We start from the raw sequence: 26,092 nt of genomic DNA on the forward strand, positions 1-26,092 counted from the left end.
TTTAACCTACATTCGTGTGGCGATACAAGTGATAACGCCAGGGTCCTCGACACAATAATATGATTCTCCGCTGAGTCACACTTGTGTATTCTTTGCTTCAGGTGTTTTCAGACTAACTGACTCATCACGACATTCCACACTTACAACTAACAAGACTCACTTCCTGAGTAGGAATTTGATTTCTTTTATTTACCCAGAACAGAAAATTCTGGCGCAAACGTACAGGGGGACCCGACCCCAGATAAACTGGGAACATGGGGTGGACAAAGAAGGGTCTAACTGGGTTAAGCTCAAATCGCAATTTGAGAATAAAGTTGCAACATTAAAGTATTCTAATATTATTTAATGCTTAAAGGCAGCGCAGTGCACATAGTCTAATTTTATCCTTAAATATTGACCGGTAATTATATAAATTAGTTGACCAAGCATTTGGACGCGTACAAATGGTTTTCCTTATAAAGTTACATCGAAATCATCGCAGCGGTTACACTCGGACCGCCGCGCCGCAATTGGTCACGGCCTTTTTCATTTACCAACACGATTTGATTTATCAAATTATTGTATTGCGACATCAAATTATAAATTGATCTGCTAATATAAATGAGACAAGCGTATTTGTTGGGCGCGGGGTTTCGCCACCTCACCAAATACGTATACGTACGTATCTTAATAACTGATCAATGATCGCCGTTTGCGGTGTGAGTCTTGATTTTGTTGCGAAAATTTGCAAGATCTAATTGATAAAACGCAAGAATCAAACTTTTCCAGATCGCCCGTTAGCGGCCTCCTCCATGTTCGCACATGATGGACAAATAAATGGTCATATTTGTCATTAATTGCTCTTAATCGCCGATCGTGCATACTGCTCTGTAAAAACGGTGGCAATCATTCAATGTAAAGAATGTCCTTCAAGAAGCAACGATTAAAAATCAATATAATCCCAAGAAGCTCTAACAAAGTAAAGGGCTACAATAAGCGTAAATTAAAGCAGCAGACACTAATAGGCCAATTTCTGATTACCCTTTGACTCCAGTCGTAGATAACCGTCATTACAGAGCTAAAGAGCTAAAGATCAGCCACGCATGACGCAGCAGATCAATGATAATTTGATAAACAATAAGTTTTGTGAACACTGACTGCAGTCTACTCTCTACTGTCCTAATAATGTTTGATAGCTCTTCACGCTTAAACCACTAAACCGATTTTGCTGAGGTATGGAGAGACTAATAGGTTAATGAGTCCCGGGAATGGACATATCACATAGCATACTTTTATCCCGGAAAAATGTACGCTTCGTTCGGACAAACGAATTTTGTTGCGTCATATAGTCGGATTTTACGCTCGAATTATATGCGGCGTTTGGCGGTTACAAGTTACACTGCACCGCGAGATAACAAACAAAATATATAATATGTAAATGACAGCGCGATATTTAAATAATTTGCCACATACATTTGCTTGCGGTGCAGCCGTCAAACAACGCGCCCGGGCGTAAATAAATCCAGCTATAATAGTGAGCACTGACTTGATAGGTAATCAGTGATAGTGACGAGTGGACGCGGAGTGGCTTCACAGCGGAGTACATGAACAGCGGGCAGATAACACTATCAGTTGATATCGACAGCTGATAGCCCCGCGTTTCACAGTGAAGTGACCCTGATCCCAATTCGTAGGGCCTCCTTAAAACCGAACTATACTATTCAAAGAGAGACAGATTCTACTATTCTAATGCGTTAATGTAACTTTGTTCCTTGTTTGATTTGATTTTGAAATTGTATTCAAAATGAAGTAATTTTCCCAATGTTGATGCCACAGGAGTTTACAGGAAAATGACGATTTGCATGGAACGTACGTGCATCAATGTATGGAAAAGTTTCGTCAACGTCTTACGCATAAATTATTCCCTCTGCATCTAGACTCCATAATGGACCATGCATATGTATACATTCAAATTTGCAACTAATTGTAATGCGATAGAGTGCGTTGTTAATTGTTATAGTAGTGTCTGACGCAGGACTCGCGTCACGTCACCTCCTGCGGTTTGGTTATCGGCCGTGAACTTACACAATTTTCCAGACTCCAAACCCAAAACAGGATAATCCATATTCCATAGTCAAGTGTGTCTCTCTGTTTCTTACCCTTTTACGCTTAAACGGCTGAACCGATTTAGATAACATTTGATATGGAGATAAATTTTGTCCCGGGAAGGAACATAGGATAAAATATTAATTTAGATATTAGGAGTTTTATCCCATAAAATGTAAAGTTCCCGCAAGGAAGTAACAAAGCGCACAAAATTTCGGCCGAAACAAAGTTGCAGGCGAATTACCCGAGGCAATACCCATTATTAAGTATTCTATTCCAGCTTGCAAATGAAGCTGTAATAGCTTATCAGTAAATTGAGCCATAGGCGCCGGAAATAACGCCCACGCCCGCCCACCGCCCACCGGCAGCCCTGAATTAGCAAAACCCGACCGGCCAGCCTCAGATAGTGCTACCAGCGCGTGCCCAAATAGGCGACGAAATTACCACCTTCAGGACTCACTAGATTATGACTGCTTGCAAATAAATAATATGGAGATTGCAGAGAATCATATTCTCAAAAGCTGGCAAAAGGTACTATCGCGATGTTCTGTCTGTGGTTCTGTTAGTAGGCTTTATTTTATCTATGTACATATTTATTACTTATTGGCTATTGCTTTCAGATTTCGTACTATATAATAATTCATTTTGAACATAAGAAATAACTTCGTTTCATTGGGGTGTCCCTTGACACCTCTCAAGTTTTTTATCACTATCATTTGCTTAACAAATCAACAGATTTTAAATTAATAATAGACTATTCGCGACCTAAATTTTGTGAAGGGAAAAAATCACATACATAAGTCTCAGCAGATTTCTAGGCAACATGAACAGGCGACTCACCCTGCACAAAGCGACGCCGGTGTCGAGTCTGTCGAGGAAGTTGTCGGCGGTGATGCGCAGCTCGGGGTACAGCACCGTCAGCCACTCCGCTAGGTCCTCCTTCATGGCGTACAGGTACTCCTCCGAGGACTTGAACGGCCGGAAGGGCCGCGCCTCGAGGAGGACTGCGCCGGCGCTAGCCATAGTGATCCTCACTGGGCTGTGGACATCCCTGGCTCTGGAACAAGAGATGAGGACTTTGAGCATGCTATCGCAGAAGTTTTTTTTAAGAGGGATGTAGACTATAGTAAGTAGTAATACCAGTTTGAGATGTATGTTTGTGTTTTTGATTTATGACAAAGCAATAAAATTCCAAGCTCTTAAAAAGTTTGAGATCAACACTGCTTATAATTTGATTACAAATTTTGGTTCCACATTCAGGTAACTTCAGCCATCTTCAGAACAATCGAGATTCATAAATCTGTATTCACGTTATTAACGAGCGTATAACAGCTTCAAATGGAGATGTATAGGAGTCAATTGTTAATCACAACAGCACAACAAGCCGTAACCCGATATATCAGATCTGGGTTACCGGCGAATTGGACTGAATGAAGATTCATGCTGGGAGCTGGCCGCGGGCAGGAAACTGCGTTGTTGAAGGTGGAATTTATTGGAACGGTATCATAATCATCATCATCGTAATGGAAATAAATTTTCGTCAGTCATAATCACGCAAAATAAATAATAATAGTATTTAATCTTTATATTCTATGAATTTAATTTGTTGTATCAGCAAATTACAGAAAAAAACAAAAGGCCTTAAAGAGACCAATTACCCAATTAAAGAAAACTTAAGTCCCGAATTGTGATTGATGGAGTCGTTTCAAAGTCAACAAATAATTTGGACGTTTTTAACCCCATCGGCCATCACTCACTCGCAATAATTGTAGTTCGGCGCGTCTAGACGCTCGGTGACCGGTTCTAATTGCTAACGAATTGCTGTTTTCATTTGGAATATTGACTAATTACTTCGGACATGCAAATCGTCAAGTGCCAATTAATTATAATTTGAGCGGGAACTTAAATTAAAATGGTCTAACGACCAAAATCGGTACCCAAAATAATTTGATAAATTTCTGACACTAGTCAGAAAGGTGAATGCCCAAAAAAAACCCATAGTCGATTGAAATAATTTATATGCAGCAAAGTAGACCATTAATAGTAGATTGTAAATATGTAACTCATTTTGTTCAAAACCATAACCGAAACGGATAATTTGAAAAAATTTATCTGAGATTTTGAGACAGCGCTTTGAATCAACTATGTAGTTTCTTCCTTTGTTTTTGTGTTTTCCTCGTAAAAACAATGGTGACAAGTATAAGAATATACAATTTAGAGAAAATAAAGTCAAAACCGGCCAAGTGCGTGTCGGGCCACGCGCAATATATGAGGTTCCGTACTCCGTAGTACCGCTAGTTTGTGATATTTTTTGAATGGTCAATGAATGTACATTTTATAACGTGTTATACATTACTAACAACATCATCTCAGTTACGTTTTTAAAGGAATTTAAATTATAAGTCCCTTAAATACTTTTCCGAATAGTTACTTTTTTTTAGTTGATCGACTATTACTCAATAACTTATGAAGTCTTCTTAGCCGTGATAGTTTTTCTTTTAAATTCAGCATATTTCCTACTCCCGTGAATATCTTTCCAGAAGCAACCGTTGAGCTGGTAGAAGAGGGGACACTGCAGGACTCTAAAATTATTTTTTCCACTTTAAAACTTCAAATTTCACATCTCTAAATCGGAAAATGATATATTATACTTATAATATTTTTAAAAACCTATCCAACGACATCTCACACGGTGGGGTGGACGCGAAAAAAAATTCATCCCCGCTAAAATATGTGTAGGAGAGGTACTTACCTTAAACATTTTTTAAAAGATCTTATATACCATTTTGTCGGCATCATTAATATGTGCATTCATGCCGAATTACAGCTTTGTAGGTCCTATAGTTTCTGAGCAAAACCGCGGTCCGCGGACAGACAGACGGACAGACAGACGGGCGGACGGACAGACGGACGGACAGATTGAAACTATAAGAGTTCCTTGTTGACTACGGAAACCTAAAAAGAGATGTCACCGTACGTTTTTCGGAAAAAAAGCGTATTCCCTCTTAAACGCACCCGTAGCTCTACTAATGTTGCGAGTGTCCATGAGTGACGGTAATTGCTTTCTATCAGGTGACCTGTTTGCTCGTTTGCCCTTTTATTTTCGAAAAGACGTAGATAGTTAGCTGATATCATGACGTAATAATCGTAAAAATACATTAAATAATTTTTCAGATTCATATCATTGTACAGATTATACCATTTCTATACCAATCTGACATTCTATACTTTCAGACATAAAAGTGATAAATATTTTAATATTAAATACATGAATATAAGAATCAGTAGACAAATATAAATGTGTTTTTACTCCATACTTATCGTCACAATATCGTTTGTAGCATCATGTCGTCCTAAATATCATAGATTCCTATAAGAAAAGTCAATTGGTTACGATCGTTTTTAAAGTACTTGGTGATTGTTTAATCCAAAAAGGACATTGTATTTGGGATACCGTCTACTATGCCACATATAAATTGTTTGAATCGATTACGGGTTTTTGGTCCATACATTTTTGGGCATTCACCTTTATCAAATTATTTTGGGTACCGATTGCAATCACTTTTTAAGTTAACCCCCTTAAGGCAACTGAATATCAGGTTATATTAATCTGACTTCTATATAAAAATAAGCTAAATAGAATCATTAAATTAAAGCTAACTAAGTCTAACATTGCCTATAGTAGAATAGGAACAACATTTTGTGTATAATTAAAATTTTCTTTAAAAAGCCTATGTTCCTAGCTAAGACGTTCTAAGCACACTCAACTATAGTTCTCAAGAAAGGAGCCTTACATTGTCTTAGGCTTATTCAAGTACTTCACACGTGCCCCACTCGAGTTTCGCCGGAGATTTTCGCCACGAAAACTCACGAAACGAGGCACTGGACCTCATCTTGAGACATCACTCCACGAGTCAGGGAACTCTAAACCCGGATGTTCAAAACATGAGGCCCAAACATTTACGCGGAACAGCCTTTGAAAAGATTAAAGTGATGTCTTAGCTTAAATATCTTGGTTTGTTAGTCCATGTTTTTGTCACATATCTTTTGGATGCCGGAAAAGTTATCTAAGACAATCATAACTTTTATCCTTTGAGGATTTCCGCATGTTAAGTGACATAATATTATGGTCAATTATTTACATGATCTAATAATGTAGTCAATAACACTTAACCCGCTTTTCGCAACATCAGTTGAACCGAAATTTCGCAACCCTCGCGAATGCGCCGGGCGGTCACAGGGACCGGTACATGCCCATTACACTAATTGTTTGTGTATTTATTTTGGCAGCCGCGACCGCGACCGCGACACGCGAATTTATTGATTGATATAGATTGCCGGTCATTTGTATAATTGCCGTCTTCGTGGGTGTTCAAGTGAGGTAAAATAAATAAATATGCCTTGAATCTGGTTTTCCCCAAACCATTATGTGAATTACAAGTCTGTTTTTAAATTAAATGACGACCATACTATTGAACGGATGATCGATTACATATTTTCATATTACTTAAGTACCTATACTAATTTTATCGAACAGATTACCGACTTTTAAATGAATGGAGGTAATAATTATTTGAATGCAACAAGCCCATTACTTTAGCTGTAGAAGCAACAAATATGACACCAGAATTTTCTCACTTCGTCTTTAGTGTCTGAAACGAACTAATTAGAGGCCCTTAGGGCTGAGACTGCTCGCTGCTCGTGTATTCCCAGGGTGTGATGACCCTTTACCCTTTAAAGGTTCAAAGTAATAGAGCAAATTGGCGCCCTGGCTTTTGATTACAGGATATAAACAGTGATCTTTAGTCCTAGCTCGAGACCTGCAACATTTTTGTTGCGAAACCTGCTGACGTAAGTAATATATTTGCACTTTATCTAGCCGCGGGTTAACTAGCGGTTGAGGTTTCATCGTATAAACGACCGATTTACGAGCGTTATGCACCTCTTCACCCAATTACAGCTGAATTACACCTCGTAAGAGCTAGCGATGCATATTGCATACTGTTACAGAATAACGACTCGAAATTTGTTTTACCGGGTGAATAATGTAACAACTATTATGCCATCTTTTTTTTTCTAATCTTTAATTAATCTAACAACACATTATGCCATCACGTTACATCGCTTGTTGCAATACAAGGCAGATTCCCTCGTCCAACTCAAAAGATCAAAGTGAAGAGTTATTATAGATCTCATTATATTACTTAGTACTTAGTAGTACTAACTACTATCCCACCTAGTCCTACTACAGATGGAGCACATCCTGTCAAAGATGTGTTTTGCCTCAAATTAACATGATAATACAAGATATCGTGGAGTAGAAATTACCGCGCATCGCGTTTGAAACCGACACGCTCGTCGCTCGTCGCTCGTCGCTCGTCGCTCGTACATCGGCAGGTTAATGGTTTGTACGACAGCCGACGTCTCTACCGAGTACCGAGTACCGCCTCATCATCATCAGCACCTGACCGTCATGGTGAGGTGTTTTAAAAGAAAAAATCGAATAAAATATTGAGTTTCTTAAACCACATAAAATACAATGAAGAAAGACATTTTTTTAAAACATGATAGTTTTTCTATTACTTAATACATTGTAATATGTACGGTTCCGGTATTTAGGTACCAAAATAGCGGACAATGGCCTGTTCAATAGGTAGTGTTAATAAAAATCGTAAGAGCCTATTAATAGCTCATAATTCAACATAATGTAAACAAATTGCTCAATCGTTCCTGTGAATGAGTTACGAGTACCTGCCTACATGCGCAGGCGCATTCGTCGAGAAAGCTGACGTCACAGTTCTGGGGACTGGGTACAAAACTATAACGTCACGTGAAATTCAATGTCAATGATCAAGAATAATAATACTTCTTTACAAGAATTTCGTTCATGCAACTTTTCCAATGAAGCTATTATTAAGAATTAAAGGATTCCACACAAATAACTTCTCAGGGTCTTAATGATCATATATAATAGACTAACCGCGTATGAGCAAGACTCACCTGACCGAGGGTTAAAATATTTAACGGTACCTACTATGGCATATTTGCTGGAATTTAAATAAAGTTAATCTTGTATTAAAATATCATGCCTTTTCGTTCATAAATACGGGGCACGATGTAAACAACAATATTTAACTGTTATTTTAACCCAGACTGGTGCAAGTCGGTCTAAGCTAACTGACAATGTGTGTTAATTATTAACATAATAATTTGCCGCTTTAGTTATAATTACTGAAGGTCGCGCAGTTAACAAGAAGTTAGTTTTACGATTCAACAAACTGCAAAGGTCGCGAATCAGTATTTTGCATAAGTACCTCGCCTTTTCGCAGAAAAATTTACTTTGAAATACTGCCATACTACGACTACTATTATAGTTATAGCTTTTGATGAGATTTTTTTTTTATGAAATAAGGGGGCAAACGAGCAAACGGGTCACCTGATGGAAAGCAACTTCCGTCGCCCATGGACACTCGCAGCATCAGAAGAGCTGCAAGTGCCTTGCCGGCCTTTTAAGAGGGAATAGGGTAATAGGGGAGGGTAGGGAAGGGAAGGGAAGGGAATAGGGTAGGGGTTAGGGGATTGGGCCTCCGGTAAACTCACTCACTCGGCGAAACACAGCGCAAGCGCTGTTTCACGCCGGTTTTCTGTGAGAACGTGGTATTTATCCGGTCGAGCCGGCCTATTCGTGCCGAAGCATGGCTCTCCCACGTATAAGAGATTATATGAGTATAATTTATGTCAATAGAAAGTTCTTTTGCAAATTAATTTGAATTCAGTTGAAGATAATATTATTAAGTATAGTATTTTATAGTAACACGTAACACGCCGCGCACGCGGTTAAATCTTATTCCCGTTCAATCGATTTTTATAAAAATAGAATATAATACTACTTTGACGAAGAAAAAAATTATAATAATTAGTAATAGACACTTGTGGAATTCTTTGTTAAAATATGTCCTCGATTAACTTAAATAAATTCAACAATAAAGTTTTGTACTGAAATAATTTTATTTTGTTTTTGAGTTTGTCATATCATATTTCCCTGATAAAATAGCAAGTATTATGTTTTATGACACAGAAGTATAGTACAGAATGAGCTATAATAATATGCAAAAATGCATATCATGCTATGCATACTTATTGCTAAATGCAACATGCATACTGTATGCTGCCATAACATGCTGTAAAACATGACTATTCAAAATTACAATATTTTACCATATCTACACGCTTATTGCTAGCCTGCTTGCCATAGATAAGGATATTTTGAGTTTTCTACGGAATATAAGACAAAGTGTCAAATTGACACCGGAAATCTTCCATATTTTGGTCTTAAAATCTATTCTGCATATCTACCGTGGGCATGCTAAGCCTACTAATATACAATGAATAAATCAATTCATGCATAATATGTTGTCGTGCGTGATACATTACATAGTCGAGTTATACCCGGTCGGCCGGCGCGCGGCGCTCAACCCGCCGATAGTCGGGGTCAGATGTTACTCGCGAGTGGAGCTGATATGGTCGTCTGGTCTGACTTATACATTACATAACTTAACTGAGTGAAGCAGAGTAGCGTAGAAAAACAAGTGGAAAAGCCTTAGAAAAAAATAAATAAAAAATTATTTGAATGAGATAAAGAAGGTCTATTAATTGTATACCTAACAGGAGTGTTAAAGATTATTCTTACGTTAAGATTCAAAGACTTTATTAGCATCCAAGTATAGTATACAATATACAAACTCAGCACCTTGTACAGGCGGTTGCTTATAAAATAGTACTTAACAAATATAAAAGAAGACAAAGAAAAATTAGATGTCCCCGAAAATATTACAACTGATGATGAATGTAATGTAACGGCCATTACCGGCGCGGGCGGTGACAGTGACAGCGCGAGCGGCGAGACAAAGCGCGGACCATGCGTGGACCGCACACCGGCGCACGCGCACGCGCCGCGCTTCCGTCGCACTCCACCGATTCTCGTCACAAGAGTGTCGCTTCTATAGCAAGCTGATAGTTTTAAGCGGGTAGTGGTTGCGTCCACCACCATCTTCGGACGCAGCAGAGACCCGCAATCCACATACTTGCGCATAGGACCACATATCCCCCGCAAGAGGCTTAAATTTTCTAGGCGCAAGAGAAAAGCTGTTACACTGCAGCACGGCCAGCACGGTATTCCATACAGCCTGCGACATTCGCGCGTGAGTCAGCATATTGTACACGGAACGACATTCGTGCTATATGAGAATTAGATCCCAAGATACACGCATCAACATTTGTGTATGTCAATACAAAAAATATTTAACAACTAGGAAGACACGGAAATCACAAAAAAATAAGCAGTCAGGATGGTAACAATAGTTTTTCACGTGTTAGCGTTGAAATAAAAACATTTTAGATATTAAATAATTTTGACATCGTGAAGAAATAATTATAGACTTTAAACAGTAACGAGAAAAATGCTACTAATTACGACAAAGCAAAAACTTAACAAGCTACTAACGATCCAAGAAGAATTTACTCGATTTTTTTTGCGGACGATACTCGGCAGTAGGTTAACGGATTAAAATATACGGGCGACTAATATTACATTAAACAGGTAATACCGAGTCCTTTTTCAAACTACAATTTGAACATTGAGGAGAATATCAATATTCTCACTTATGATTATGGTCAAAGATAATGTGAGAATCTCACATTATCTTTGACCATAATCTTCAATGATTATATAAGTTCCAGTGACTTTAAAGTACTAACTACTAAGTACTATAGGGTACTATTATTATAAGTAGTGGCCCCTCACTTCCGGCCCCCAAGGCCCTCAGCGACAAAAACTAGGAGGTTGTTTCACCATAGTCCTAATGACTTCATTCGCTACCATCTAGCCTAAGGCGAACAAACTACATAACGATGCTAGTTTTTAGGGGTATTACTTAATTTTAAGGTTTACCGTTTACTAGATGAACCGGTGAACTTCGTGTCACTTTCCTCCTAATATTTATAAACCTTCCCTGGACTTCCCGGGACTTTCCCTGGACCGGTGGTAGGCACCGTAGCTAATATTAACATTCTGAAAGTATTTTCTTAAAATCTACTCAGAAATAAAACATTTTTTTTATTTATTTATTTTTATTCCACGAATATTTCAAAATTCAACACCAAAGTTAGCCAAATTGGTCAGCCATCCTCGTGGTTTAGCGAGACTAATTTTAAAATTGATTTTTATTTATACAGCAATACCAAAGTGTTTTAAGTAATTTATATTTTTATTTTCTCGGCCTTCTTTATTTTTTGGAACACACGACACGAGTGTCAAAGGTACTGCCTACTTCTAAGTTCCAATTTCCACTATTAGCACTTCACACATTTCTATGCTTTTATAATCCCATCTTAACACAAATGGTAGTCAGCAAGCAATTTGCAATAAAATGCTGTAATCTGGTAGGCGACAACACGTTTATTGGCCATCATACACATTTATTGATGAAACGGTTTACTGCCTTTCGCTTTTACAATGTTTTTAAAATTATATACTTTACTGCCGTTACTTCTGAAGATAAAGAATCTAATATGACCTCCATAATATTAGCAATCTTTGGATCGATTAACATAACGTCCAAGTAGTAATTTCGGATGAACCTTAAATTATTTTACAAAATTGCAATAGCGAAGTCTTATAATATTATAAGAGACTAGAATAAGGAAAACATTAACAAATAACCAAGCTTAAACAGACCAATAACAACTAACCATGAAAAAAATAGAATTTAAATATCTCGAAGAGAATCATTGTAAAATCATCAGCGAAATCACTCAATAACGAAGTGTCATTAGTATTTTCACAATGGTACATTTTCTCAGAACCGCGGCGGAAGCCGGCACGGTGGTCCATGTTATCAGTTATCTCCCTGATATTGGTTCAGCTTTAGAGTATGGTTTTATCATCTAGAATATTGAGTTTCAGGTGAATTTTGAAGTTTATACACTGAAGAATGAATTTGTTATTGAAAGAAGACGATAACTGTGTGGTTTGCTAGATTGTATGTTTTGATTGTTGTTCAATGTGATAACAAATATTTAAAATGTACAATAAAAGTTCACGCTGCTGCTGTGCAAATAATTTTATATTTATGAAAGGTGATGTTACAGTATATTTATAATTTTCTTATTCATCAGTTAAACTACAAACCATGCCTCATCAGGGATGAGTATTCGAAGGAGTGCGCTTACTAATTCTATTTCCAGAAATCGTGTCGCAGCTATTTTCAAAATAGAAGAATTACAAAATGGTGAAATTTGTTGGAATACAATACATTTAACTGTTGCGAAAGACGACGCGCGGAGGGTTCCATTCCGAAATACCTGTCCATCGGTATTGCAAAAACTACACAAACTACTACAAAATAGTCATTTTTCTAAAAATTTTGGAAAATATTGTGGTGTTATTATTTATTATTAAGCTTTTCAGAACTTTGAGATTATGGGAGCTATTTTATTTGTATTTTAATTTAAACTTTGAAAAAAACGAAACTCTTATTGCATTAAATAGAGAATATATTTCATGGTAATAAATTAATGGTAGAAACCATAAAAGTCATATAGTCATGTATTTCAGTCTAACACAATTTTCATCACAAGGTAAACAACTCATATACTTCCTGCATTATAATATATTTTAACCGCAAAATAAAATTCAGCCTTATTTCACAAAAAAATAAAACAGAAGGAAAACAAGGAATTGTAAATACCATTCCAAATATATATTTTTTTCTCGGTCTATGTTATTATTATCGATAGTTATTAGACATACTATACTGAATGAAAAACTTAGCTAAATATGAGTTATGACATAACAACGGTGATTCAACACAACCAAAGTGTTAATTTTACAGCCAAATCAACTTTTTACAAGATTTTTTTCTGATCAACAGGTAGTAGCTGCGTAGGTCTTTTTTCGTAAGGACATTTCAAGGATCCTAATAGAATTTAACAGCAGTTACACACATTACAAGATTGTTGTTATTTACTATTTTATATAAATATAAATTAGTTATATACGATTAAAATTTTCTAAAAACTTTAACGAGTTTTATACCTACCTATATATCATAGATCCTAATAATTGATTTTCAATAACATTAAGCATATGTTATTGTTAAAAAAGAAAACAATAATTTTGTTGAAATAAAATAGGTGCTCGATGCCGGATCAAACTTTTAGTATCTGAAGTGACCTGTCCTACGTCCTATCTGCCTATCTGCTGATTAGATAGGGTGACGCTGTGATAACAGTTTACCTGTTATTGACTTCGCTTTGATTGTAATGGACATGGAATTATATTTAATTACATTTATTACATAGTTGTTATTGTAATTTACTTCTTTCATATTATAATTATTAGCAGTACTTAATTCAAATAAGTTTTGTTTGTGACAAGTAAATTGATCAATATTACTTACTTTAGTTTTGACTATAAAATATTTTTATTAAAGTTGCACTTTAGGTACAGGAATTTTTATAGGAGAATAGAATAGACGATTCTACAATGGTATTGTCCCCAGTCGCCCGCATCTACACCTCACAAATCGATTTCTTTCAATTCTATTATGTTCAAACTTCAATATCCCATTGTTGGATCCTACTAATTGAATATCCTACAAGAAGCGGGACATGCGGGTAGGTGCATAACGGATCAGCGCCGGAAGTCGCGCGCCGGACGTCGGGAACCGGATATACACCATAACAGGCCACGGCCCTTACGACACGATGATTATGTTTTGAATAAAAATATTTACTAATTAGTTTTTGTAATAAAGATAAATTAAAAAACTGAACCAACTGTTCCCAAACTGAAAAAATTAAAATTGTGTAGGTTTGACATAAGTACGTGTAGATAACTTTGACATAAAAAGTCTTCCGCGTACTGCGAAATTCGAGAATCTCGAAGATCTCTCACACTAAAATAGTGAATAGTTAGATAAAAATATTTAAAGGCGCTTTATTTTAAAATCTTAAAGAGATGATAAAGTTCGAGGATTTTTTGCGATGTTAAATACCAATGTAATGAAACAAAATGTACTAAAAATACATCAATGTCAGCAGATAATAATTAAGTTTTATCAAACAATTAAAACAAGGAAATGTGGAAAAATATTTCTGTGATAAAAATATTTTTTGTGCCTATCTCCAACTTATCTAATTTTTTGTTGCCTATAAAATATAAATAGCTATTAAACTAAGTAATAAATAAATATAAATTAAAGTTTTTACTAGCTCCATATTTATCACAAAAAATGTAACACAGAATATTTTAAAATAAATAAAACAATAAAAAATATTGTTAAAGAAATTCACTCACCCTAATAGTTAAAAGAACGATCTGGTCCACAGATCACAACAAAAAATCCGTAAAGTCGATTTTATTTATCAACAAAATAAAATGTTTCACTGATCACAGACCGCGAGTGCGAGTAGTAGGACAGTGTACACGTCCGCTGCGCGCGCGCTCCGGTGCCGAACTGAGCGGTGTGCGCGCGCGGCGCGTGCTAAGATGCGCGCGCGCAGCCCGACCTTGACAGATGCAATTTCGATTTTCGAGATTTATCTCGCGCGGGGCGCATTCGACCGAACCTGTTGCAGCGGGGATCCCGCAGGGTTCTTACCTGGATCACAAATTGTATTCAAATCGATTTTTTCTACTTCGAGCTACGAAGCTACAAAGTGTTGGTTAGCGTTTTTGTTGGTTTTATTTTGTTACTCTAACTCGAATTTAACAATCGCTTGACTGGAGTTTATATAGTCGACCTTATACCGTATACTTACGTCTTTTTGTGATTTTCTAAGGCCCTTAATTTTTGCTGGGCGATCGTGTTATTTTGTGATTTATTCTTAGAAAGTTTATTTTTAATGTAGACAGAAAGCATAATAATTATACTAACAGATTATATTGTTTTATCCAAATCAAGTACTATTAATGAAGAGACTGAAACCTTAGGCACAGAATATATAATATATTAGTTGTACCACCTTAGGGTGAGTTTCTTGAATTTCAGTTTTAGAATCCTGCGAGGATTCAATAAATAAGACGCATTAATTTCACCGACTTCACAAAAAGAAGAGTTATGAGCAATGAGTTTTCCCAGGAGGTCGAAGGCTGGCAGCTCTTACCATTGTCAATTAGAAACTTGTGAGAACGCATAATGCCTGCGGTTTTCTCGGCCCATAATGCCCAAGTTTTTCCTCGCTTTCAGTTTCTACACAAGTATCGAGTATCGACTAGAAATTAATATCCACATAATATTTAATATAATGATTGATGAGGACCAAGGTAGCCTCACTTGTAAAATACTTATGTGAAATTACAAGTGGAAACTGGAAACTTCTTTACAGGCGCGGCGACGTGTACTTTTTTGGGATGGGTAAAAAAATTTACACTTGAGAAGTTCAGGACTGGTGCAAAAGTGATGACCTATAGCTATGTGTTGCAAGTGTAACAAGTATCCTGCTGCCTGACCATATTATATTCTTTCAAGTGTGTCCAAAGGCTAACGTCACTAACTCACTACAAACCAAATTATTGTTTAATGTAATAATTTTTGTGACACCTTCTCATTACAAAACTCTCTGTCCTCCTCTGACCATTCGTGTCTATTCATTTGCCTCTCATTGTATGTTGTTTGCAGTGTGTTTTTTAAGTACCTATTACTTAAAAAAAAAACACTGCAATCTTTTTAGTCTGTAAAGTGCACAAGGAAGTTCCGCGGCTGCTGGCGCCAGCCTCGCGGTAAACGCATAAACCTCATGAAATATCACCGAACCTCCGTCTTGAGGATGACCGTTGCCCCCTACCTTAAAAAGCCTTGTTTACTCGAGCAGCACCAACGACGAATAAATTGCTCTGATTCAAAAATTTTACCATAAAAAATTTAATTAATGTGTTTGCGCGTCGCCTTGATGAGTTCCTTATTGCGCGCGTTGACAGGCGTGCGTGATGCATGCGGGAGTGTGACTCATGGGGATGTGTGTGTGGATGGATGAGCGTGTAGGATATGCATAATATTGCATGCATGCGTGCGGCTGAGTATTCCTATTGCCTACATGCGTGAGTGTGTGGATTATGCATACGTGTATAAATGTGTATGTATGTGTGTCGCCGTAATGAGCTTTCATAAAGTATTCAGGTGAGTCGTGAGTATTACCGGTCTGGAGGGTTCCTGGCGCCTGTTCAGTAGCACCTACTCGTGGTACTAACTTCTCGATCGAATATTTAACGTTCTGTGTAATTTGTGTTCGAGATTCGATTTGTAGATTCTATTAGTATTTTACATGTAGAAAAAGGCGTCCCTAAAGAAATTTCTTTAAAGTTACTGTAACTCTAAAAAAACTGAATTTCTTTACATACAATAAAGACTTGTGGCGGTACCCACAGTTCGCCTAACATTCCTGCGTCGCGCTATCGAAGAACACCGAGCATGACTCCTCGCTCGGTCGGAAGATCTTCCTTTGTGGCCACCACGTATTATCCCACAGACTTAAACGAAATAGTTTCATAATATAATAAATAAATAAACATTTTGATTACAATAATTCTTCAAAATTTACATAAAAATGAAAAGCTTCAAATATGTTCCTGGGTCCTGGATGTGTATTAAATATGTGTATGATATAATAAAAATCTTAAATATATTATGTATAAAAGTATTAAATATATTTCCGTTGTCTGCTACCCGTAGTCCTTTAGGTACTTAGCACGGGACCAGACTGACGTGGTGTGAAGTGTCCATAGATTTAAAAAAAATGAGCATTATTTAAATTATAATAATATGGTTTAGTACATAGTTACGTTACTGCAGCTGAAGATCCATTCGAGTTATGTTCGAGAACCACTAGTAAGCCCTACATACCGCCTGCGGCGGCGGCGACTATAGTTTCCGTGGGCTGAATCAGGTCGGCCATTCATTACGGTGGTATTTCAGCGCCGCCCGCCCTCCCCCGCCCTACCCCGCCGCCCGCCCTAGAGCCGCTCGCGACATACTCAATATGAATACCTTATTACTAGCGAATGCATTATATTTAGTGTGTAAATACAATGTATAAGTATGATTTAATGAGATTACTAACTTGCATGCTGAACCTAGATGTTTTCTTGTAGTTGATTTCAGCAATAACATCACGTAAGTCATGCTTAGAACACGTTGAATGATCTTTAAATAAGTAATTTATTTTGGAATTTCAGGAATAGAAATGACTGGTTGGAAGTAATTTAAATGTACTCCAGTCAACAAATTAATAAACTTTGTATATTCGTCGATTTAGAGACATACAGGAATACAGCATACATTTCAGCGAGTTTCATACTCCAAGTTCATTGCTCTTCATTGGCGGCCATAACTGAAATATTCCCATAATCCCTCGAACACAGCGGCCCGTTTTCAGTTAGATGACCTTCAATCCGTGGAAATGACCCTTATCATATCGGCATAGGGGTCAAATCAGAGGTAAAACAACTGTGAACAATTAAGTAGCGACTTAGTCTGCGCCCGCGCAGCACTGTAGATGAGGGTTGGCGACGTGCCAACTGACAGCCCTTGTGGGCCAGGGCTGACACAACACTACTTTATAATATACTGAAATTAAAATTATGTCAAATAATTGTTATTTAAAATAATTAATGAAATGAAAGGTTGCTGCAAGGAATGACATTGACCAGTTCTTCTTGGCCCGATGCGACGTTCCTCTCTTCTCTAAAATTCTTTCTAACTATAATAATTTAATAAAGCACAAATCTAATTCTATTTATTACAATTATTAAAGTTTTCCGTACAAATTGACAAAATACGTTGCAAAAAGTGATATTGTCTCATTATCCTCATCCACAATATGGACTATTCCTTGAATCCTGGATATCGTAACCTTAAAATTAAATGTAATAATGATTAATTTACAATATTGTCTGTGATATTGGTGAATCAACTGCATGAAGGGTGACTCGTGCACAATTACATGACTTCATGAGTTCCACATAACCGCTTTGAAGGTCCCGAAACCTTGGTTATATATAAATGTGACATAAGGCTTTAAACCTAGCTTTAAACTTTTTGTTAAAGCCTTTTTCATCCTTCAGGAGTTTGAACCAACTTTTCGCATTACTTACGATGTTTTCCTTCACCGTACAAGCGCCTTCTTTGTACTAAAAATGTCTCTACTACGCACCTGGGATCGAATCAAATCCAAATACAAATACCAGTGAGAATAATTAAGAAGTCTAAAGATGACATAGCGATAAACTTTATACAGTTTCAGGCTTATAGTATTTCCTAGGACCTATTTCGTAAAATAGTATCAAGGAATAGCTGATATTTTTTTTTGTATTTACTGATCTAGGTAAACTTTTGAAGTTTTGACGAATTACCTTCTAATCAATTTTTTTTTTAACGTTTGGCGTTATATTTTATTATTAGTTATTTTATAATTAGTATATTTTAGTATTAGTATGTATTAATATAATATTTAATGTCAATAATTATTATTCTCTTTATGTTAGTCATCTTGTCATCTTGTATATTAGATTTTAGTGCATGTTTAGTTTTATCAAGTTTTCATTATTCTTTTGTGTACTATCTACAAATTCTCTATTTTCCTCAATGTCTTGTAGGTCTGCTGGCAGAGATCTCTTCTAGAGATAAGCACACTTATGTACTCTATTAATGTTTAGTATATTTTAAGCTAGTTTTAGAAAATTGTACATAAAGAATAAATAAATAAATAAGTAAATTCGAATATCGTTGTATTGTTATTAATTTATAATACTATGCATTAATATTTAATACACTTGAACTGAAACCGTATCGAATCTGAATGATGGATTAAAATAACAAGAACTTCTTTGTTTCTTTTATTGCAATAATGTGCCAAAAGTATGTTATTTTCCATTGTTTTTGTATGTTTTGTAAGTATGTATATCGAATTCATTAAGTGTAACGAATTCTTGTCTGCTGACGTGATCTCCTGTTTTGTAGAGCACATTCCACCACATTTAAACATATTGTGTTTTACGACAATTTTTATGTTTTCCGAATATGATACGCGGTTTTCTGATAATTGGTGTAATTCATCTGTTTTGACGATCGTTTATCTGAGGAATTCGTTCTTTGTCGAGATTTTGGCGATAAACTTTTTACAATTACATTTTTTAAATTGTATATATTCTAGATATTTTAATGTATATTCTAGATTCTAGAAGATGTGTGTCAATCTACTAATATAATATTTATGTTTCAACTTTAACCAGTTTTAAACAATATAATGCAATATATAATATTCTATAACATCTCATTATAGCTTAGGCTCTAAGTTTTAAGCCTTAGAGCCTCATGTTGCGTCATACATGTACAGAAAATCAGATAAACCCAATTAGGCATGCTCGAAGTCACTGATCGTGTTTAAGAGTTACGACTTTTGTACTCGTACTATGTTCGTACATTGTAAACGAAGAAATAATGACAGAAAGTACGCACTTATGTCTTCGACTGTACAAAAATGCAATAAACCTTTAAACGAATGAATCAAGTAATAATCGTCAATTTCCGCGGTGGGCAGCCCTGCGTCCTGCGCCGGCGCCGGCCGCCCTTCGTAAGGTCAATGCCCGCGTTATGTAACGCACGCGCACTGCGCATGCCGACAGCCAGGGTGTGACTCCGCAACTGCCGGCCACCAGGTGACAGATCCTGGACGAGGAACAATATTTAGCTTCCTCCCATAAACATAAGAGGTACACAGTCTGTACTCTCGTGTGTACAAGACAACCAATTTCAAACATACTACATTTATGGATTATAGAGAGAAACAATGAGACTTTTATAGAGATACAAAAGGTAGAGAACAGAATATAGAGTTCTGAAAACTCCAGAATATAGAGGTCTGAAAACGCAACTTCGTAATTTATAGTAGATAGAAAAGTAAAACGATTTAACTTCTACCACTCCAGACTCTACCATAAAGTCCACTCAGAATTAAGCATATGAAACATGTTTACAACATTATGTTTCTAATGCACCTAGTCCGTTCTGAATTATACATAACCTCCTTGTAAGTCGGTAAAGCCGTGGTCGATTAGCCGTAACAAGATAATGCATCACGTAGGGGGGAAGCGTGACAGGCGTCGGGCGTGTCACACGTCACACGTGACGGGCCTGTCGCGTGTGACGGCGTCACGCAGCTACACGGGAGTCGGGACTGCAGAAGATAGGTCATCGTGTAAACAATACACCGTTTACTACTAATTTCCTGCACGCGCACCAAGACCATCGTAGACGTTTAAAGACACCGTAACAGTTGCGGAAAAAAATGTTTTTTACGCAACAATAGAGCTGAATCCCAAAATTATTGTTTGCGATCTAATGATATTAAGTTAAAGCTAGATACAGCTCGAGCTACATCAAAATGGGGCCGTCCGTTTGGGAGTTACGTTGCCACAGACTGACACGTCAACCTTGCACCTACAATATACCTCTGCTTTTATCAGGATAACAAGAAGCTGAAAATATATTATGTAATTTTGGCTGAAATTCATTCATTACAGACAATCTGTCACAATTTCAGTTGTGCTGCAGCCTGCAGCCGGAACTGTATAGTGTATATGACACCGTGGTATTGGTTTGTTATAGCCGACCCATTTGTGCGGAAACATGGCTCTGCCATAAAAAAAGTTGTTCGCTATTAATTACAGAAACCCAACTTTTGCGATTGATATGAAAAATTACTCAAAAGAAGAAGTAAAACCAGGATGCAGCAATAACAATAGTTTTTAGCACAATATGTCCGCGTTTTGCCCACCGTTAGCTTAGGTCGAGGTACAGTTAGTACTCAGACAGTACACAGGTGGACACTAACTGTCTTAAACCTGTCGTACGCTAATTAAGACAATGGATAGATAAACACCTGCGCTGTCTCTCCGTGCCGTACCCATTTGCGCACAAAATGTATTTACCAGCTATGTGAGTTATACATTTTGCCGGAAAATGTAACCTATGTCACTAATAATTATTGTACTAAGTTGTAAAATTTATTGCGAAGTGTAATTCCATATCTCGACTCTACACGGAAAAGACTCTAGGAACAAATAATGGAAATGGGAAAATATTTATTCGTTTGTTTCCATCAACTGAAACAATAACAGTCCCTAACTTTCAAATCGTTATCAATTTGATTTAAAATGAAAGCTTTGTGCAATTTTTAATTTACACAATTCGCACAAAATATTGTTTTCTCTTGTACCTAGTGAAAGCCTTTGCAAATATATGACTGTGCAAACTCCGTGTTTGTCAGAAACAATAGGACTCCAGCCAGCCGGCCTCTAATAAATATATTATTTGTCGCGCTCTGCCGCGCTTTGTACGTTTACGTAGAGTTCCCAACATACTATAGCGAAATGAATGGAGGACACGGAACAATGTATGAAACATGCAGCTTCTAGCGGGAATTACCCGTCTATTCCCATTTTTTATTTTTGTCCAAATACGAATCCTCATCTCATCCTCCAATGTCGGCTACAGTCGAACGAAGATCGGACTGATGAAAATTTAGGCCCCTGAGCTTGGAAGAATTTTCTGAGCTATAAGTATCTTAATTCTCTTAATTCTTAACATCGTCCATATGCTTATACTAAAGTATGTCTGTATGCCTGGGTGTATATAGGAAGTAGTTTAAATACTCGTATCGCAGCAAACGTTCCTTAAACCCGTGCTAAATGTATAGGTACAAAAAATTCTTACTAGACTTAGTTATAAACTTTATAGAGTGCTAGTAATTCTGTGGCTTAGACTAGTAAAAACTCAGTTAAACCATGTTAAACAAAGACAGTAGTAGTCTATACTATGTGAAACAAAAGTCACACTTGCACCGCTGTTTTCTGATAACTATTCAGTTATCTGTTAGCGCAGTTATGCAGTGAGAACGCGGCCGTCGCATAATGCATCCACATATTAGCATGCATGTGCACGGCTTGCATATTACATGTGAAGAATGTAGGCGAAATTACAATACGGGTCAGGGGAGCGGGTTATTAGGCCAATAGGGAGACGAACCAAGTACCTGGGAGAATAATGAAATTATTAGTATGTGGTACGAAGGAGGGAGTCAAAGCAGACTAAAACCGTCTAAATGGTTATTGGGTAATGACTACTATAACAATAATATTAGGTTTAGTCCGCAACCTCTTCGGCGCGGGGAACTTTATTCATTACGCCGCGCCGTTAGTTCATTTTTCGGGAGATCGGAAAATCGCGCGTGAACAGTTAGTACATTTTTCAAGAGTTCGTGTAATGTTCATCCGAGTGTCATGTAAATCGCTTCAGCAGTTTCAGCGTGACACATAGACAAACAGTCACACTTTCACATTAACAATTATTATTGTAATATTAAGACTTCAGCTGTAAATTATATTGTGTCAGTGAACAATACTATACACTACCTCGCAGGTAAACAGGCAGAGCCATTAATTTTGGTGTAATGGCGGCAGTGACCGCCACAACTACCACCCCCACTGTAACGACCCACGCGGCGCAAGTGGGTCTAGGGCAGAATACGGCTCATTGGCTCATGGACCATGGTGTACTCAGCTTTTAAACATTTTAAATTTAAACTCCAAATAGAGGGAAATGCATAAACTAAGCGCCGGTTCTTCTCGCCGGGTTAGTTCCCGAACCGGTGGTAGGCCCCAGCCCCGACGCGACGTTCAGAGAATATTAATTGAAAAAATTTAGGTACTCTGAATAAAAAAAATTGAGTTTGAGTTTCTACTCTGATAATAATGTCAAATGGTAACTTTTGAAGCAAGCTACGGTAACTGCTTGCTCAACGGCCGCGAAGGTCGCCGGCGACAAACATATGGACATGATAATTGTGCGTATGCGAATGTTCGGGGACGGTCAAGGTAATTTGGGATTTAGCAGATTGGAATTATTCGATTTTTATGTAGCTCAAAAGAAAGAACTCGACATAAAAATGTTTATTACTTATCTAAAATAATTATATAATCGAAAGCTGAAAAATTATACATAATATACATATGTACAACAAGCGGCTGCGAAAGACACTGAGTTTATTTTCTGCTAGGAAAGCTTTGAACCTAAATCCATACAAAGGTCTGAGGGCGACTAGATCTTCATCAAATTACAGAGTGATTCAACTGATAAGCATTAATTTTCCCCGACTTTACATAGCTAACAAAGCGGCATATTAGATTACAATAATACATAATATATTTTAATTGCCTTATGGGATATTCAGCTATTACGCAGTACGTTTACAAATGGTTAAACATAATAAGACTGCTTTATACGAATAAATGGCTAAAATCCATAAAAAATACATAATATTGACAAACAGTAAAACGATTTGGCGATGTTGGCCATTAGAACAGTTTAGAATAGGCTTAATCCAAATGTTCAAAATCAAAATCCTTGTTTGCTATTAATTACTTTTCAAAATAGATTATTATTGAATGAGAAATTTCCTTGTGAGTTTTTATAGACCTGCCCAAAGAGAATATAATCACTATGGACCTGCCTACCTGCCAGTTGCGTGTGCCAGTGCTTAGTATGGCGAAAGGCGATGGCCTATTTTCCAATAGTCAGAGTTTGAGTTTCTACTCTGATAATAATGTCAAATTCCTACTAGGCAATAGCTTTATCTATGGGTACTTACCCATAGATAAAGCTATTGCCTAGTAGGAAGAGAGAAATATATTTTTTTTTTTTATTAAATAAGGGGGCAAACGAGCAAACAGGTCACCTGATGGTAAGCAACTACCGTCGCCCATGGACACTCGCAACATCAGAAGAGCTGCAGGCGCGTTGCCGGCCTTTTAAGAAGGAATACGCTCTCTTCTTGAAGGTTTGCAGGTCGTATAGGTCCGGAAATACTGCTGGTGACAGTTCATTCCAGAGTTTTACAGTGCGCGGCAGAAAGTTACGCGAAAAACGCACGGTGGAAGACTGCCACTCATCAAGGTGATGAGGATGATGAGGAATTATGTATTGGCCTACCTCTCCACGATTCTAGTTTCTAAGCACACGACTAATGAGCTGGGTAGATATATTTTCGTGCATTTTTAAAAACACATGTAGATATAGCTCTGCGGTGATCGGACTTGAGTCGGAGATGTAAGAGCAATGGGCAATAAGGGGTGATGAGTTTCAATCATTGAACATTGATTCTAAGTATTTGGAACAACAAAACACGGTCCACACAGTACAGTATACCCAATCCTTACATCGGGTATCGCGGGCGGCGACCTCCGCCCCGGCGCCGTCCGCCTGCCGGCGCCGGACTCACATCCTCATCACGACGCGCCCGAGCACAGCCGAGTACACTGCTCCCGTAACACACATCACATCACCAGTCACCAGTGACCACATGTCATGAGTACAGTCGCGTACAGTTGCACACATCACATCCTGTCATGTCACGAATATTGAGTACAGTCGCGGCTCGCGCACAGTGCTCCTGTTTATCCAAAACCGTCATGTGGACTCCAGGCGCCAATTCAGGATTTCATTGCAACTTGTCAGTTTGTCACTATTTTTTTTCTATGCAGTGTCTACATGTATATTGCATAGTCAGTATACATCTGTGGTATACATAGTTACATACCGTATGACTTATGTCATTTAAATATCCTATACAATTGTATCCTTGTCATTAAAGAAATTGGCTACTCGGCTAAAATAGAAGAACGGCGTTTGTTAACCCAATAGATTTATTGACTATAAAAGCATCTAATCTCAGTTGGTATTTTATTAGTCAAACTACAAATTATAGGTATTAGATACCAATAATAATAATTAGACTTTGCATCTAACCTGACCCTAGATGGGTGCGTCCAGATATAACTATGATATCGACGTTTCGTCATACAAATGTGAGGGGTCACTCCTCACTTAGCGCAGCGCTAACAACGTTGCACTTCGTATACGAAACTTTGGCAATTTTTACCAATATCACGCCCTCGGAGACCGCACCTGTAAACAGTAATTAATTTAAGCTTATAATCCTACGGAATTGTGCAAGTTCCACACCTCCCATTTTATTGCAATACTGTTTGTATTTTGACCTTTCGTCGTCACCAAAATGTGACCCTAATGCAACACCAACAGAAAAGATAGTACAAGGGCATCCTTATTTAGAATTTTCTGGTTCTGATAAAAGCTGATGATTCTAATTTAGTTACATCGCGACCTGCTTATTAAACTGTTATCATAACTACCATCAGAGAAATGGATTCTCAGGATGGTGGAATCACATGAATTGGTGAAGTTCTGTCAAGTCAATCTAAGCTGAGCTAGTCGTAACTCATAATCCGACAACATTACATAGGTCCGCCAACTAACTATCAATGTTTTTTCTGATAGTACGTTGAAACCATATTTGTACTACTGTCTACGTCATAATTGTCAGTTCACCGGCCCAACTGTGCCGAGTGCGTCAGTCCCGCGGATCAGTTCCCATGTCCCAGTAAGTGGGTCACTCCATGTCATCTGATACCGGCGCGACGACCCACGCTCGTGCTCTAGTGAGTACGGGACGGGTCTTGTTATCATCATTCGTTCATTCATTCATATCATGGTTTAATGAAACGAACGAGTAAATGAGCCTCCGCCCATTGATATTGTTCCTTAAAATCATTACATCCCCAAAATATTGTCCTTCTCAACATTATGTTTCTGCTGTAGGCCAGGTATATTTAGGCCAGCTGCCAAATCTTCATTAAATATTAGAAGTTTATATGCATCTTCTTATTCTTTTGATCAACTACATGTAGTTTTTTTTTCTATCAAGAGCATTACTTAGTCATTAGTTGATCACATTATTGCTTTACATTTCTCGCCATGTTTAAGTTTCGTATTATTATTAATTCAACAGATTACTGTTCGGTAGTTCCTGTCTCATTTTATATCTTTAACTATTTGACACCATTTTATTAGAGCATTAAATATCTTGTGGTTCT

The 26,092-nt window shown here is 37.3% G+C and overlaps 1 protein-coding gene across 2 annotated transcripts in view; it reads right to left on the reverse strand.

Annotated features, from left to right (window-relative positions):
• LOC121728178 (GAS2-like protein pickled eggs) overlaps positions 1-26,092 on the reverse strand; it is a 99,035-nt gene that overhangs the window by 43,280 nt on the left and 29,663 nt on the right. The window contains exons 1-2 of one of the 2 annotated variants that reach the window (XM_042116307.1): positions 14,444-14,604; positions 2,926-3,142 (exon numbers count right to left, since the gene is read on the reverse strand). In XM_042116307.1, the coding sequence (XP_041972241.1) occupies positions 2,926-3,108 (183 nt within the window). In that variant the 5' untranslated portion in view covers positions 3,109-3,142; positions 14,444-14,604. Of the gene's footprint in view, positions 1-2,925; positions 3,143-14,443; positions 14,605-26,092 lie in introns of those variants that run through there. The other variant, XM_042116309.1, reaches the window with a different exon arrangement.

Source organism: Aricia agestis, chromosome 6, assembly GCF_905147365.1.
Source record: "Aricia agestis chromosome 6, ilAriAges1.1, whole genome shotgun sequence".
NCBI lineage: Eukaryota > Metazoa > Arthropoda > Insecta > Lepidoptera > Lycaenidae > Aricia > Aricia agestis.